Source organism: Eubalaena glacialis, chromosome 3, assembly GCF_028564815.1.
Source record: "Eubalaena glacialis isolate mEubGla1 chromosome 3, mEubGla1.1.hap2.+ XY, whole genome shotgun sequence".
Lineage (NCBI taxonomy): Eukaryota > Metazoa > Chordata > Mammalia > Artiodactyla > Balaenidae > Eubalaena > Eubalaena glacialis.
Window position 1 is genome coordinate 138557656 of NC_083718.1, and position 16967 is coordinate 138574622.

Here is a 16967-nt window from a genome sequence, read left to right on the forward strand (position 1 = left end):
GATTCGTTAAATGTCTCTCAAAATTATTACATATTAGAGAAGTGCAAACTAAAACTCTAAGAAACCCTTTCACAACCATCAGACTGACTAAAATTCAAAAGGCTGACAATATCAATGTTGATTAGTAATTGGTATATATAGCAACAGAACTCTTCAACCATACTGACAGCAGTGTAAATTAGTATGTACTTACATATGTATTTGGCAGTATGTATCTATTAAAGCTAAACTAAAACCTATCCTGTGATTCAGTGATTTTACTCAGATATGAAGTGTGTAAAAATTCATTAAGCTTACACTGAAGACTTGTGTACTTTACAGTACATAAGTCATATCTTAATTAAGAAAACTTAGATCACATATACAAAAAATAATGATAAGAAAGCAATGAAATTATAATAGCCCAGTAGAAAATTAGGGAACGAATAGGAAGGTAGAGAAAAACAAATGGCTTATAAACATGAAAATATGCTCAACTTCACTCATCAAGTTAAAATTAAAATAGCAAAAAGATACTTTAGACAATTTCAGTTGATTTCTTATACTTGAAACCAAGAGTCCTGACAAGTAGATTTGCAAAAGTATGCCAAGAAATAATTATGTATGAGAATGCTCACTTCAATATTGTCCATAAAAGTAAAAGATTAGAAACAACCTAAATGTTCACCAATTTTGAACAGGTTACATAAATCATTGTACTTTGATATAATGGAATAACTATGTAACCATTAAAATAATAAAGTAGGTATATTTGAGTTTCTATGGAAATATCACCAAGATATATTAAGGGAAAAGGATAATTTTATAACAGCAAGCAGAATATGATCCCAACTATATAAAAACTTTAAATGTACGTGGTATAATAATAACAGGTTATTTTTAGGGAATAGGAACTAAAGATTGAGAATGGAGGGAGACAACAATTTTTATTTTATATTTCCATGTACTGTTTGAAATTTTTTATGTTCGTTTCATTTACATTTTAAAACTAAGCAAGAAAGAGAACATATCTGAATCCTAGCCCAAATACTAGCCCCCAAACTCAAATTGCTAGAAAACTAAGTGATGAAACAAATGTTCACAAATGACTGTAAATCAAGATTTCTAAAGGAAGTAAAGAATCAAACTACAGAGCTCTTGATGTTTAAAATGAGTAATTTTTCATTGCAAGTGGCTATAATGCCAGCAAGTATTTGGTGTGGGTGATATATTGAGAATACAGAGAGAATAACAGTAGAGAGAGACAGCTGGATCTAAAATGTTTTCAAATCCCTTCCAAAGGCAAGGCATGTTTGTAACAATTTTAAAAACACAAATGCTAACAATGGGTAAAAATAATATAGTAACTATTCACATAAAATACAAGGATTACTTCATATTTTTCAAATCTTTGCTGAAAGCAGTAATCATACAAACATAAAATAATCCTAAAATAACTTAAATTCATAAAAATTCTCTTTGGACTTTCAATTTCTCATATTTGATCTCATATCAATTCCAACATTGTTTATGATTTATAATGATAAAAATTTCACAGTCATAATTTACACATCTTTCATTATGACTTTAGGGACAAAAAGGAGAATTAAGATAATTAAATTTTATAAAACAATTAGTGAGGCATGTCTCAGCACTTATGTTTATAACGTTTATTAACATACCAATTGTGACTAAAGAGAAAGTGTTATCTGCATGCCAAATACTTAATGACAAGTTTAAAAAGTACAATATCTACAATATAAGTATTTCACTACAAAATTAAATATCTTCCAAATTTTTTCTCAGTTCAGACTTTTTGAATGGACATGTTATTTAAAATATCCTGTCAAAGATCCTTACAAAATTGAATTTGATGCCATACATTTTACGTATAATTAATTTTGAAAAATAGACAGCAACTTTCCACAATAAATATTGATTGATAAACTTTGTATAAAAATATTTCATTCAATATAAAAACCCATGGAAACCATTTCCTGATGCTCATACAAATGCAACTAACAATATTTCAGTTCTAAAGCAGTCTGTTGTATTCTAAGCTGCTCGCCCAACATCATGATGAGGTACAGGAACACTTTCCTGCTTTAAACAATTGTTCAAGAAGGAGTAAAACTACTGACTTACCCAGTTTCTTTTTATAAACAGTTCTTCACATTTTTGGTAACTGTGTTTAAATTTGTTCTCAAATGTGGCTTCTTTTAATCATAATAGAGTGGACAATTTTAATTTTGTGTTTTAAAGTTTGAGAATGTGTTTTCTCAATAGTAAATACTTTAGAAGAGTCTGTAACTATCAAGATGACCCTTGAAAGATGAAAAGTAGAACACATTTCTTTTAAAAACTACAGGAAAAAATTTAGAGAGAGGGTTTTTTTTCAGCCAAGTCTACGTGACATATGGTTGCAGTATGTCTTGATTCATTTAGCACGTCGTCCAAGCCCACGGGAGACCCGTGGGCACAACTCTTACAGCCTCATCTTCATATTGTGTCAACGAAAGTAGCTTTGGAATCTGGTATCAATTTGTGGAGGAAGTTTATCTTCTCTCAACTTTTGAGTAGTTAAAATGCATATTCCTAAGAGAATATGACCATATGTTTGATATTTGGAAAGAGGGAGTTGGTTTTATTGGAAATGGATGAGAGGAGGTAGAAGAATGTCGTGCTTAGGGTCATAAAACCTTATTCTCAGTCCAGGATCACCCACTGGTTTGGGACTTTCATCCAGGTCTTTTTACTACTCGAGACTAGGTTTAAAAATAAAAGACTATCTGTTCCTATTCCTCTTGCCACTATGTAGCTCATCTCTAAATGGGAACACAGGGCTCCAGTAGGAGGCCCCTATTCATACTGATGTGTATCTCGTCTTCTTTCTTCTTCTTTGTTCTTGGGGCTTTAACCTAGGACATCTATAATCTCATTAACCCTGACAAATGATTTATCTTCAAACAATCTGTTTAAACTTGAAGCCATAGCTCAAATTATTAATTTCTGAGTTTATTTTCATGAAGCTCAGATTTAGAGAGACTGATTCACAGCTTGTGTTGAAATTTTAGGCCTTTAAATGAAATACTCAAAATTCCAGATTTATCCTAAGTTTAAAAGTCCAAACCTATATTTCAGCTCCTCTCTCACTTAAAAAAATTTTTATAGGATCTCTGCAAAGAAATGAAGAATATTTAACCAAACTGAAGTACAAAACATTCTAAATTTTCATCTAAATGGTAATTTTCATAAAGACCCAATAATATACAGTAATATATATAGTGAAATGAACTTTCGAAAGTGAAGATCAGAGCCCTAGCACACTGACAGTAAATATGATCTAAATTTATATATACCAATAGGCCAAACTGCACCACTTCAACCCACTCTATGAAAAGAAAGTCCCTTGGAATATCAATTTCTGAAATGTTTTTGTTTGTTTTGGGAACTGAAGCTGCACCAGAATGGTATCAGTGACCTCAGGTTAAATGTGCTGTCACAAAATTCCTTTAACTCAGACCTGCAGCACTATGGTGGTCCTGGGATGTCTGAATTCACTACAGAGTACACACAGCATGGCAAAACCTTGGGCTGACTGGAACATTTATCAGTTTCTCTTCCCTGTTGTTCTGGGTCCCACACCACAGGAGAATGGGAGGATGTCATGTCTCAGAGGACTTGCTCAGTGTTTAATCTCTAATTATATGCAGAATGGGGCAAAATGTAATTTTCTATCTATGTATATTCTGTGAGCAGTATTAAAAATAATGGTCAATTTTACTAAAATTTCCATACATGTAATAATTCTTTCTGTTTCTGAAACTATAAATCACTGAAAAATCATTGAAAAAAATTTTTTCTCTCTTTATCTTTGTATAGAACTAATTATTCAGTGAGTTGATATGGGTCCTCTACCTTTCTCTTGTAAGAGAGTCACTGGTTGAGTGTGTGAGATCCTGAGATATCTCAACAATACTTATGGCATGAAACAGCTTTATTGATTTCTAGTTGGCAAATGATCATGAAAGGTGTGAAAAAATATCTATCAATTGGGGTCCAAACAGCTCATTTCATATGGTCACAACTGGAATAGAGACAGGGGGAGGATTTTATTTATGGTAATAGTAAATCAGTGGAATCCTCTCTCAGTCTAAGTATGAAACTAGTGATGTTTAACAACTCATAGGAATATTTTTGAGGACTAAAGTATTTATTTTGACGATACCGATAATCTTGAAATTCTTACATATTGCCATTGAGCAACATCTCTGCAGGTTTCTTAATTTAGTTTGTTGTTCAATATGCTGTCTGGGTTTTCTTGCCGTACCAAGAACTGAAATAAACAATAAACATTAAAGTCTTTAAAGGCAAAGACAACATCTGCGTAATTCTCACTTAATTTTCATCCAGTGTTATATTTCTACTTAATAAATTTTATTTGATTACAAGTCAGTTTTTTTTAATGGATGATAATGTAAGGTATGGGTTAAAAACATAATCACTAGTACTAAAAAGATCTGGGTTTATATATGGATTCCACTAACTCTGTGACCTTGGGCAAATTACTTAATCTTCTAATCTTTAAAAGGAATGTAATAGTAGTACATGTCTCATACAATTATTTCAATAATTAATTGAGCTAAAGTATGGAAAGTATTAGCACAGTGGTTGGTTTATATACAGGAAGAATGCTCGGTAAGTGAGGAAAAAAACAGTGTACATGCAAGTGGGAATGGGGAAGACGATTCCAGAGTGATACACAGTAACATTTAGCAATCTAACTGTAGCAGAAAGTGAGCATTTCAACATCTTTTAAAGAGAAGAGGTGAGGCAGACATTATGTTTTCATAAGGGCTTGTGTTCTCATCAAAACACTTGTTGTGGGTATCACCATTCTAACAGGTAGTTTCATTCTATGGTACAGATCTGAGATTTGATACATAAACATTTGTTTCTTGTATATCTTCACAAGTATATCCCCTAGACCAGGGCTAAATCCTCTATCTGCAACATTCAGTTGAGTGCCTACCACAGAGTAAGTACTCAGGGAAAGTATGTTAAATTGAAACATCTTCAAATCACACAGTCTAGTAGCACAAAATACAAATACATTGCACACTTTTAAAATGCACAAGGATGCCTATTAGGTATAATTGTGTGTATGCGTAAATTAGTGCACAGCAAAGACAACTCAAGGTAAAATAACCACACCTTTGAAAATAGTTACATTTCACAAGTGTTAGTGTGAAGTGTTCTTTCAGATGTGAGTGTAATTCAGATGACTAGCTCTTTCTACATGGGTTCAATGTTCAAAGAAAATAGTATTGTTGGGTTTATGGCTAGCTAGACACAAGCCACTGGAGACCTTCCCAAGGTGCTGGTTAATCATTAGAAGAGTCGGTCTACACTGCTAGGCTCTTGAAGGCTTTCTCACATTTTTTGTCTATATTACTGAGTGAGGACAAACAGATACCATTAGCTTTGAAACAATCATTTTCAAATTTGCCTCTGACAGTTTTCTTTTCTCTCCCCTAACCAACACTATAGTGGAATATATTACCCTTCATATGACTCATTACATCATAAATCTGAGATGTGTCTGGAATGAAATTAGACAGTTAGGTCACACATCTTGTTTTCCACTATTTTCTGAGTCTGAGTAGAACAAGTCTGAAATTGAGGCATGTAAGATACAAAAGTCTTCTGACCAGAAGTTCCTAAATTGAAGTTATTTTCTACAAGGTGTGAGCAACTGTCCTGGAGGATTCTGATGTCGGTGAATAAACAGTGGGATGGGAATGGGGACAACACTCTTGACTCATCAGTCAAAAGCACATCACTCTCTCTCTTTTTGATTGAAGTGACTCCTAAATAATAGACAGACCTTTCGTCATTATTTTCTTCAGGGAAATTTCCCTCGAGTTTCAAAAGTTCATCCAATCCTCCTGAGAATGGAAGGTGTGGTGAAATTATATTGGGATGCTGATCTGACAATATAAAAAATGCCTGGGTTTCTATCTCCCATGAGTTATTAGAGAAAGAATCCTTAGGTAGAGAATTGTTGCTAGAGAAGCATTTGCTGACTGAGCTATTTACAAGCCCTTGCTCTTCCTCAGTTTCACCTGATTTAGAGTTGCTGAGCAGGGTGGCATATTTAACAGAGGGTTGTCTCCTGCTTTCCTCCTCACAGGTTATCTCTGTGCTCTCAACCTCAGAGAAGTGAGCACTGCTGCATTGGTCACTAATACAAATAGAACCCTTTTCAAGATCCCGAGTCATCAAAAGTAGAGAGACTGTAGTTGGTGGCACCATCTCATCTTTATTTTTCCATGATGTATCAACACTGATATCTTCTGAAATGGTTTCAGGCTCCAAAAGAAGAGGACCAAATGTCACTGATTCTGTATGCTTGATAAAAAGATGCTCAAATGTTTCTGGCTAAAAGAAAAGACACATTTTAATACTCAATTGTATTAATTTTTTTTCTTTTTGCTTCACTGTGATATCATGGAAGAAATGGAAGTGTGAAAGGTTAATAATAAAGGACATAAGTCAAGCACAAATTACCTGGTTTTGGTGTGAAATAAACAGATCAAAAATCATAAGGGAGAGGCAGTATAAGATAGTGTTTAAAAGTGGGATGAGACAGACGTGAGTCATTCTGTTTCTATGACCATGGACAAGTACATCAACGTCTCTGCCTTTCAGTTTCCTCATCTGTAAAATTGTGTTCAATATTTACTTCATGGTGTTGTGCAAGGAATAAATTAGATAGTGTCTGAAAGTGCTTAGCTCTCAATAAAGATTGGTTACTGTAATTAGAAAGTGCTATCTTCAGAAGAATTCCTAATATTTTATAGCAAATTACACTTCCATGAACTAAAAAATTTAACCCAAGTTTAAAAAGTAAATTGATATAAAATTGAATGAGCAAAACAACTTGTCCAAAGATAGCTAAAATAAGTACTCCATGACATAAGATATATGAAGGTAAACTATATGTGCCCTTATCTGCCTTACATCATACTAAAAATCTGTTTATGACTATCAGAAAATAAGAACTAAGAATATCTATTTGTTGAAGACAATGAAGGTGAAAGAGATGATCACAGACTTTTAAATTACTATTCCTTATAAATAACTTCATATAAAAATACAAACTATAGGACATGTGGAATGAAGACAAAGATGCAAAACAAATGCACATCATATTTTTTATAAGAACAGTGGTTACATCACAACAAAAAATACTGCCAAGCAGCTACAAGCAAGAATCTGTGTGCAAAAAAGCTCAACTCATACAATGTAAACATATTGAAAAAATAAATGCAAAATAAAAAATACTGTGGACACATCACATTAAAAAATTAACACAACTAAATGAAGTGCTATAGAAAATGTGCTCAATTTTTACGTTATACATATAATTAAACTTTTGAATTTTACAATTTTTAAACTAATAGAATGAATTCAGATTTATTGCTTGAAATAACAATATAACTGACTATTCTTCATAATGGCAAATATATTCCATATAAAAACACAATTCATTTAACATAGTTTTGAACTCTTAAATGAAATATATTGGTGATTATAACCATAAAGGAATAAATATATGAAACACCAAATATAATGGAATAGACTTATACAGATATTAAAATACTGCATAATAACAAATACTATATTAACACAACCTTTTCTATTATTCTATGAACATAGTATGTGAAGAGAAAACTGTTCCTGTGCCTATTTTCTTTCTGACAGAAATCTATTAGATTTATAATTTTCTTCAAATATTTTCTTGCTCATTTTGTGTTTCTTAAGGTTATGACTATATATGTATTGAATTTCTTAAAATTTAAAGTAACCTAGAAATTAAGATCTCCAAATAAAAGAATGTCAGGCTATCAACATGAAAACAAAAAATACAAATAGCACATAGCATACAGTCAAACTCACAGCTGTTCTTCAAATGATGTGTTTGGCGTATTTCATGCCCTCTAAAACTTCATAATTGGTAACTAAGTATTATGTCAAATAATTTACATGTCTTCAAATGCATTTGATGAAAGATTTCACTCATAATTAAGAAATCACATATCCATATATTATTAAAGTATATTTTATAAATGGGTCACAAACATTTATTAAAAGTATGTTTATTAAAAAATCATTTCAATCACCATATGCATCTAATTTTTCAAGATTTTAGAACAGTCTGGAAGCATACTGAATATGTATTCAGCTGGTAAGAATTAAAGAATATCCTTTCATATTTTCACACTTCAATTTTACTTTACAATGATGTCTATTAAAAGTCAGTGAAGGGGGAAAGGACACATTCTTCCTGATTTTTGGGGGGTTTTTTTAGATTCAAATCAAACTATGAATGAAATCTAAATGTAAGTAATATATATGTAGCCTAAATCTGAGTAGTATTTGGGTTTATCAAACAGAGGCTTTGGTTTATTTTGAATGTGAGCAATATACCACACAAGTTAAATTCATAGAAATAGCAGGTGGTCTTTTTTTCAGGTAGAAAAGTCCTATGTTTGCCTTGAACTAGTTCTAAAAACTCCAGAGAGTCTCCTTTTTTGCATCACTGCCCACTTACCTGACTCCCAGAAGCTTTGGGTGGTTCAGTGTAAATAAATTAAATTTAGTAAAGAATTTCACGAGGAGGTTGAATTGGAGGTTGATGTGTTTTCTGATCTGGTCAATCTGACCTGGATATGTCAGGTCATCCTGATACAAACTGTAACTTCTACTGGCCTTTGACCAGAACAAACTGTCTTTCTTTGAACTGAAATGGAAGTTACTTAAGCCATTTTTAAGGCTATTGAAAATGAAAATTCCCATATTGATCAAAGTTAGATATACATAAAAGCTATCAATATAAGACATTCAAAAGAATACCCAAATGGGTCAGTTTATAGGCTGAAGTGTCTAAAAGAATATAAAATGGAAAATTTTGGACATAAAAATATGAACTAAATATTTTGACTGCATTCTATATTTAGAGCCATTGTATTTGCAAAGCTATGTGTCAGAAGTTGCAGTTTTCACCTAGTCACAGCATAGTCTACTATATATTTGATGATGTCTAATAAATCTGTGGTAAGAGCAACAGTCATAATTCTTTAATGTTTTATGACCAAATGACAAATCAAAAGCTAGATATCATAAATATTACTTTTTAAACTTTAGATGACTTGAAAAGTAATCATACATCCAAACTGAATTAGACTCAGACGTATACCTTGACCCCAAATTTACCCATCTATTTTAAGTTCTAAATCAACATAATCCACCATATTTTAGTTCTCAATAGTTCCACCAAAATTTTTTAGATTGTCTCCCCTTCTTCAAAATGTAAAAATCTTCTAATACTCTATAGAATGTTGGGAAGTTGGTAGATTGGGTTCATCTGTAGTGATCATGATTAGACTTCAAAGAATGTCCATTCTCTGTTCAGATAAAATAAAACAAAATAAGAAAGAAAAATAAAAAAATCACTCAGAAAGCAAAAGATAAAAGATTTCAAAAAGATGTTCTGTCAAGCATTAGTTCTGGATTATAAATTCTTGTGTTATACTACAGTAATGCATGTTTTTAGGAAAAGATAAAATTCTGAATTAAGGTGTCCTCTTCCATTTTCTTAATGCATGCCCTAATATCACACTCTAAGGACAGTCTTAATGATCCCAGAAAAGGAAAAACTATAGAGGAATAACAGAATAAGTAGAATGAGAGAAAAACAAAGAGCTGGAAAAATAAAAAGGAAGTAGAGGAACAGCACTATTGAAGAGTTTGGAACAAGAAAGAGTAAAAGAGTGTATCTCTGAAAACAAATATTTAAAAATTGAAAGAAAGAAGAGTTGCAATCGTGAAGAATAGAATAACAGAATCATTATCATGATTTTTTTAATCTAGAAAAATGTTCTAAGAAATCATCTGGTCCACATTTCTCCCTTTTATAGACAAAGCAATCAAGGCTTAAAGTTGCACAGCTAATTATAGCAGACTGAGGCCCCTGACTTTTTTTCTAATCCAACAAGCTTTCTATAATACAATGGAAGATGAAAAGATATTCCAAACACAAGTAGGGAGGAGAACATGTTTTGCTTTTTCTATTTGTTGTGATAGATTTGAGCTGATTAAATTCATCCTCTCTTCTGGTTCCTTATAACCCAAGGGCATATATATATAGATATTAAGAAGAACAAGAAAATAGAGAAAACTGAAGTCATATTTTAGGGCAGTGAAATATACATTTCTAAGCCCAGTCATGTGCTCTTCTAGAAAGAACTTCTTACTCGAAGCTGCACCAGCTCTTCTACACTTCTGTAAAGCCATTCTAGCAATTTCAGGGAGCTCTGCCTCAGATCCATGAGGATGGTGTTCTGGGAGCTTGTGGGTTGCTGAGCTTCTTATCTGGAGAGCTAGAATAGGCTGAGGAATCTAGGATGGTCTTTGAACCACAAGAAAAAAATCCATTTGTTTTTAGATTAACACTCTAAAGTAGGGTGTTAAGTGGAGTACACTCTTGTGGAAATAGTCATAAACGTAGACAAAAAAGGAGCAGGGTTAGACTCCCCCCACCTCAAATATAGATGGTTTGGATTTAGAGGAAGAAAGTAATATTTTAGGCAAAAATGCTAAAGAAAAAGGTAAAACACAAACAAATTGGCTACAGTCTTTTAAACACTGTGAAATTTGAATTAGAAGAAAGGCAAGGTTATTGACTCACTGCAATACATTTTCCTACCACAAGAATTCAACCTTTGTTTAAAATTTTTATTTTTATGCTCTTTAAAAACTTTTTAGAAGATTCTGATTTTTTTCATTTATTTTATTGAATTATCATTGATTTACAATGTTGTTAAAGATTCTGATTTCTAAAGTATCATGAGAAATGGTGTAGAGAAGTATTCTGGTTCAAGATGGCAGTTTGAGCATACATATTTCTCTCTTATCTCTGTAGAGGCTCTGTTAGGATGAAAGTACATGAATAAATTAAATATATACCCACAACAAAGAAGATAGTCTGAGAAGGTTAAGAGGGAATGAGATTTTGAATTTCTAAAAGATGGAAAACCGAAGGAGATGAACAAAGGAAGCTGCAGACCAGAATATCTCCAGAGTGGGCTATAGCTGAAAAGAAAGACAGTTTGCCCTGTTGACTACAGTGGAGATGGGAGGGAGGGCAGTGGGGGAGTGAAAAAATGGAAGGTAAAAACACAGGAAGAAATGAGACCTTTGGCTGAAAACTGGAAACTCTGCATATGAATGGGGCTCTTCTAACTCTGCTGCACATGGAAGAGCCTTCATACTCTCCACACCCAAATTGAGGTTTTATTCTCAAAAGTAATTAAGAAATTATCTGAGGAGGAGACCTTCAAGATGACGGAGGAGTAAGACACGGAGATCACCTTCCTCCCCAAAAATACATCAGAAATACATCTACATGCGGAACAACTCCTACAGAACACCTACTGAACGCTGGAAGAAGACCTCAGACCTCCCAAAAGGCAAGAAACTCCCCACGTACCTGGGTAAGGCAAAAGAAAAAAGAAAAAACAGAGACAAAAGAATAGGGACGGGACCTGCACCAGTGGGAGGGAGCTGTGAAGGAGGAAAGGTTTCCACACACTAGGAGCCCCTTCGCGGGCGGAGACTGCGGGTGGCGGGGGGAAGCTTTGGAGCCACGGAGGAGAGCGCAGCCACAGGGGTGCGGAGGGCAAAGCGGAGAGATTCCCGCACAGAGGATCGGCGCCGAGCAGCACTCACCAGCCCGAGAGGCTTGTCTGCTCACCCGCCGGGGCGGGCGGGGGCTGGGAGCTGAGGCTCGGGCTTCGGTCGGATCGCAGGGAGAGGACTGGGGTTGGCGGCGTGAACACAGCCTGAAGGGGTTAGTGCACCACAGCTAGTTGGGAGGGAGCCTGGGAAAAACTCTGGAGCTGCCAAAGAAACAAGAGACTTTTTCTTGCCTCTTTGTTTTGTGGTGCGTGAGGAGAGGGGATTAAGAGCTTTGCTTAAAGGAGCTCCAGAGACCGCGCAAGCCGCAGCTATCAGCACAGACCGCAGAGGCGGGCATGAGACGCTAAGGCTGCTGCTGCAGCCACCAAGAAGCCTGTGTGCAAGCACAGCTCGCTCTCCACACCTCTCCTCCAGGGAGCCTGTGCAGCCCTCCAATGCCAGGGTCCCATGATCCAGGCACAACTTCCCCGGCAGAACACACGGCGTGCCTCAGGCTAGGGCAACGTCACGCAGGCCTCTGCCGCTGCAGGCTCACCCCGCATCCGTACCCTTCCCTCCCCCTGGCCTGAGTGAGCCAGAGCCCCCAAATCAGCTGCTCCTTTAACCCCGTCCTGTCTGAGCGAAGAACACATGCCCTCAGGCGACGTACACCCAGAGGCAGGGCCAAATCCAAAGCTGAACCCCAGGAGCTGTGCGAACAAAGAAGAGAAAGGGAAATCTCTCCCCAGCCTCAGGAGTAGCGGATTAAATCTCCACAATCAACTTGATGTACCCTGCATCTGTGGAATACCTGAATAGACAATGAATCACCTCAAAATTGAGGCAGTGGACTTTGGGAGCAACTGTAGACTTGGGGTTTGCTTTCTGCATCTAATTCGTTTCTGGTTTTATGTTTAACTTAGTGTACTATTTCGAGTTTATTATCATTGGTAGATTTGTTTATTGATTTGGTTGCTATCTCCCTCCTTTTTTTTATATATAGTTTATATACATTTTTTCCTTTTTCTCTGTTTGTGAGTGTGTATGTGTATGCTTCTTTGTGTGATTTTGTCTGTATATCTTTGCTTTTACCATTTGTCCTAGGGTTCTGTCCATTTTTGTTTTTTTTTTTAACTATAGTTTTTAGCACTTGTTATCATTGGTGGATTGGTTTTTTGGTTTGGTTGCTCTCTTCTTTCTTTCTTTTTTTTTTCGCTTTTTTAATTACTTTTTAATTTTTTAATTTTCAATAATTATTTTTTATTTTAATAACTATTTTATTTTATTTTGTTTCTTTCTTTTTTTCTCCCTTTTCTTCTGAGCCATGGGGCTGACAGGGTCTTGGTGCTCTGGCCAGGTGACAGGCCTGTGCCTCTGAGGTGGAAGAGCTGAGTTTCAGGACATTGGTCCACCAGAGACCTCCTGGCTCCACATAATATCAAATGCTGAAAGCTCTCCCAGAGATCTTCATCTCAACGTTAAGACCCAGCTCCACTCAATGACCAGCAAGCTACAGTGCTGGACACCATATGCCAAACAACTAGCAAGATAGGAACACAATCCCACCCATTAGCAGAGAGCCTGCCTAAAATCATAATAAGGTCACAGACACACCAAAACACACCACCAGGCGTGCTTCTGCCCACCAGAAAGACAAGATCCAAGCCTCATCCACCAGAACACAGGCACTAGTCCCCTCCACCAGGAAGCCTACAGAACCCACTGAACCAACCTTAGCCACTGGGGGCAGACACCAAAAACAACAGGAACTACGAACCTGCAGCCTGCAAAAAGGAGACCTGGGGTCTCCAAACACAGTAAGTTAAACAAAATGAGAAGACAGAGAAATACACAGCAGATGAAGGAGCAATGTAAAAACCCACCAGACCAAACAAATGAAGAGGAAATAGGCAGTCTACCTGAAAAAGAATTCAGAGTAATGATAGTAAAGATGAACCAAAATCTTGGAAATAGAATAGAGAAAATACAAGAAACGTTTAACAAGGACCTGGAAGAACTAAAGAGCAAACAAACAATGATGAACAACACAATAAATGAAAATAAAATTCTCTAGAAGAAATCAATAGCAGAATAACTGAGGCAAAAGAACGGATAAGTGACCTGGAAGATAAAGTAGTGCAAATAACTACTGCAGAGCAGAATAAAGAAAACAGAATGAAAAGAATTGAGGACGGTCTCAGAGACCTCTGGGACAATATTAAACGCACCAACATTCGAATTATAGGGGTCCCAGAAGAAGAAGAGAAAAAGAAAGGGACTGAGAAAATATTTGAAGAGATTATAGTTGAAAACTTCCCTAATATGGGTAAGGAAATAGTTAATCAAGTCCAGGAAGCACAGACAGTCCCATACAGGATAAATGCAAGGAGAAACACGCCAAGACACTTATTAATCAAACTATCAAAAATTAAATACAAAGAAAAAATATTAAAAGCAACAAGGGAAAAACAACAAATAACATACAAGGGAATCCCCATAAGGCAAACAGCTGACCTTTCAGCAGAAACTCTGGAAGCCAGAAGGGAGTGGCAGGACATATTTAAAGTGATGAAAGGGAAAAACCTACAACAAAGATTACTCTACCCAGCAAGGATCTCGTTCAGATACGACGGAGAAATTAAAACCTTTACAGACAAGCAAAAGCTAAGAGAATTCAGCACCACCAAACCAGCTTTACAACAAATGCTAAAGGAACTTCTCTAGGCAGGAAACACAAGAGAAGGAAAAGACCTACAATAACAAACCCCAAACAATTAAGAAAATGGTAAGAGGAACATACATATCGATAATTATCTTAAATGTAAATGGATTAAATGCTCCCACCAAAAGACACAGACTGGCTGAATGGATACAAAAACAAGACCCGTATATATGCTGTCTAAAGGAGACCCACTTCAGACCTAGGGACACATAAGGACTGAAAGTGAGGGGATGGAAAAAGATATTCCATGCAAATGGAAATCAAAAGAAAGCTGGAGTAGCAAGTCTCATATCAGACAAAATAGACTTTTAAAGAAAGACTATTACAAGAGACAAAGAAGGACACTACATAATGATCAAGGGACCAATTCAAGAAGAAGATATAACAATTGTAAATATGTATGCACCCCACATAGGAGCACCTCAGTACATAAGGCAAATACTAACAGCCATAAAAGGGGAAATCAACAGTAACACAATAATAGTAGGGGACTTTAACACCCCACTTTCACCATGGACAGATCATGCAAAACGAAAATAAATAAGGAAATATGAGCTTTAAATGATACATTAAACAAGATGGACTTAATTGATATTTATAGGACATTCCATCCAAAAACAACAGAATACACTTTCTTCTCAAGTGCTCATGGAACATTCTCCAGGATAGTTCATATCTTGGGTCACAAATCAAGCCTTGGTAAATTTAAGAAAATTGAAATCATATCAAGTATCTTTTCCGACCACAATGCTATGAGACTAGATATCAACTACAGGAAAAAAATCCGTAAAAAATACAAAAATATGGAGGCTAAACAATACACTACTAAATAACCAAGAGATCACTGAGGAAATCAAAAACTACCTAGAAACAGATGACAATGAAAACACGATGACCCAAAACCTATGGGATGCAGCAAAAACAGTTCTAACAGGGAAGTTTATAGCAATACAATCCTACCTCAAGAAACAACAAACATCTCAAATAAACAACCTAACCTTACACCTAAAAGAATTAGAGAAAGAAGAACAAAAAACCCCCAAAGTTAGCAGAAGGAAAGAAATCATAAAGATCAGATCTGAAATAAATGAAAAAGAAATGAAGGAAACGATAGCAAAGACCAATGAAACTAAAAGCTGGTTCTCTGAGAAGATAAACAAAATTGATAAACCATTAGCCAGGCTCATCAAGAAAAAAAGGGAGAATACTCAATTCAACAGAATTAGAAATGAAAAAGGAGAAATAACAACCAACACTGCAGAAACACAAAGCATTATGAGAGATTACAACAAGCAACTATATGCCAATAAAATGGATAACCTGGAAGAAATGGACAAATTCTTAGAAAAGCACAACTTTCCGAGACTGAATCAGGAAGAAATAGAAAACATAAACAGACCAATCACAAGCACTGAAATTGAGACTGTGATTAAAAATCTTCCAACAAACAAAAGCCCAGGACCAGATGGCTTCACAGCCATCAAACATTTAGAGAAGAGCTAACACTAATCCTTCTCAAACTCTTCCAAAATATAGCAGAGGGAGGAACACTCCGAAACTCATTCTACGAGGCCACCATCACCCTGATACCAAAACCAGACAAAGATGTTACAAAGAAAGAAAACTACAGCCCAATATCACTGATGAACATAGACGCAAAAATCCTCAACAAAATACTAGCAAAGGGAATCCAACAGCACATTAAAAGGATCACACAACATGATCAAGTGGGGTTTATCCCAGGAATGCAAGGATTCTTCAGTATACGCAAATCAATGTGATAAACCATATTAACAAATTGAGGAGAAAAACCATATGATCATCTCAATAGACGCAGAACAGCTTTCGGCAAAATTCAACACCCATTCAACTCTCCAGAAAGTAGGCATACAGGGAACTTACTTCAAAATAATAAAGGCCATATATGAGAAACCGACAGCCAACATCGTTCTCAATGGTGAAAAACTGAAACCATTTCCTCTAAGATCAGGAACAAGACAAGGTTGTCCACTCTCACCATTATTATTCAACATATTTTAGGAAGTTTTAGCCACAGCAATCAGAGAAGAAAAAGAAATAAAAGGGATCCAAAACGGAAAGGAAGAAGGAAAGCTGTCACTGTTTGCAGATGACATGATACTATACATAGAGAATCCTAAAGATGCGACCAGAAAACTACTAGAGCTAATCAACGTATTTGGTAAAGTAGCAGGATACAAAATTAATGCACAGAAATCTCTTGCATTCCTATACACTAATGATGAAAAATCTGAAAGAGAAATTAAGGAAATACTCCCATTTACCACTGCAACAAAAAGAATAAAATACCTAGGAATAAACTTACCTAAGGAGACAAAAGACCTGTATGCAGAAAACTATAAGACACTGAGGAAAGAAATTAAAGATGATACAAACAGATGGAGAGATATACCATGTTCTTGGATTGGAAGAATCAACATTGTGAAAATGACTATACTACCCAAAGCAATCTACAGATTCAGTGCAATCCGTATGAAACTACCAA

At 35.4% G+C, this 16967-nt stretch overlaps 1 protein-coding gene across 1 annotated transcript in view; it reads right to left on the bottom strand.

Annotated features, from left to right (window-relative positions):
* Positions 1-5592: 5592 nt before the first annotated feature.
* LEPR (leptin receptor) overlaps positions 5593-16967 on the bottom strand; it is a 68182-nt gene continuing 56807 nt past the window's right edge. The window contains exon 18 of the mRNA XM_061186478.1: positions 5593-6420. Coding sequence (XP_061042461.1) covers positions 5593-6420 — 828 coding nt within the window. The remainder of the gene's footprint in view (positions 6421-16967) is intronic.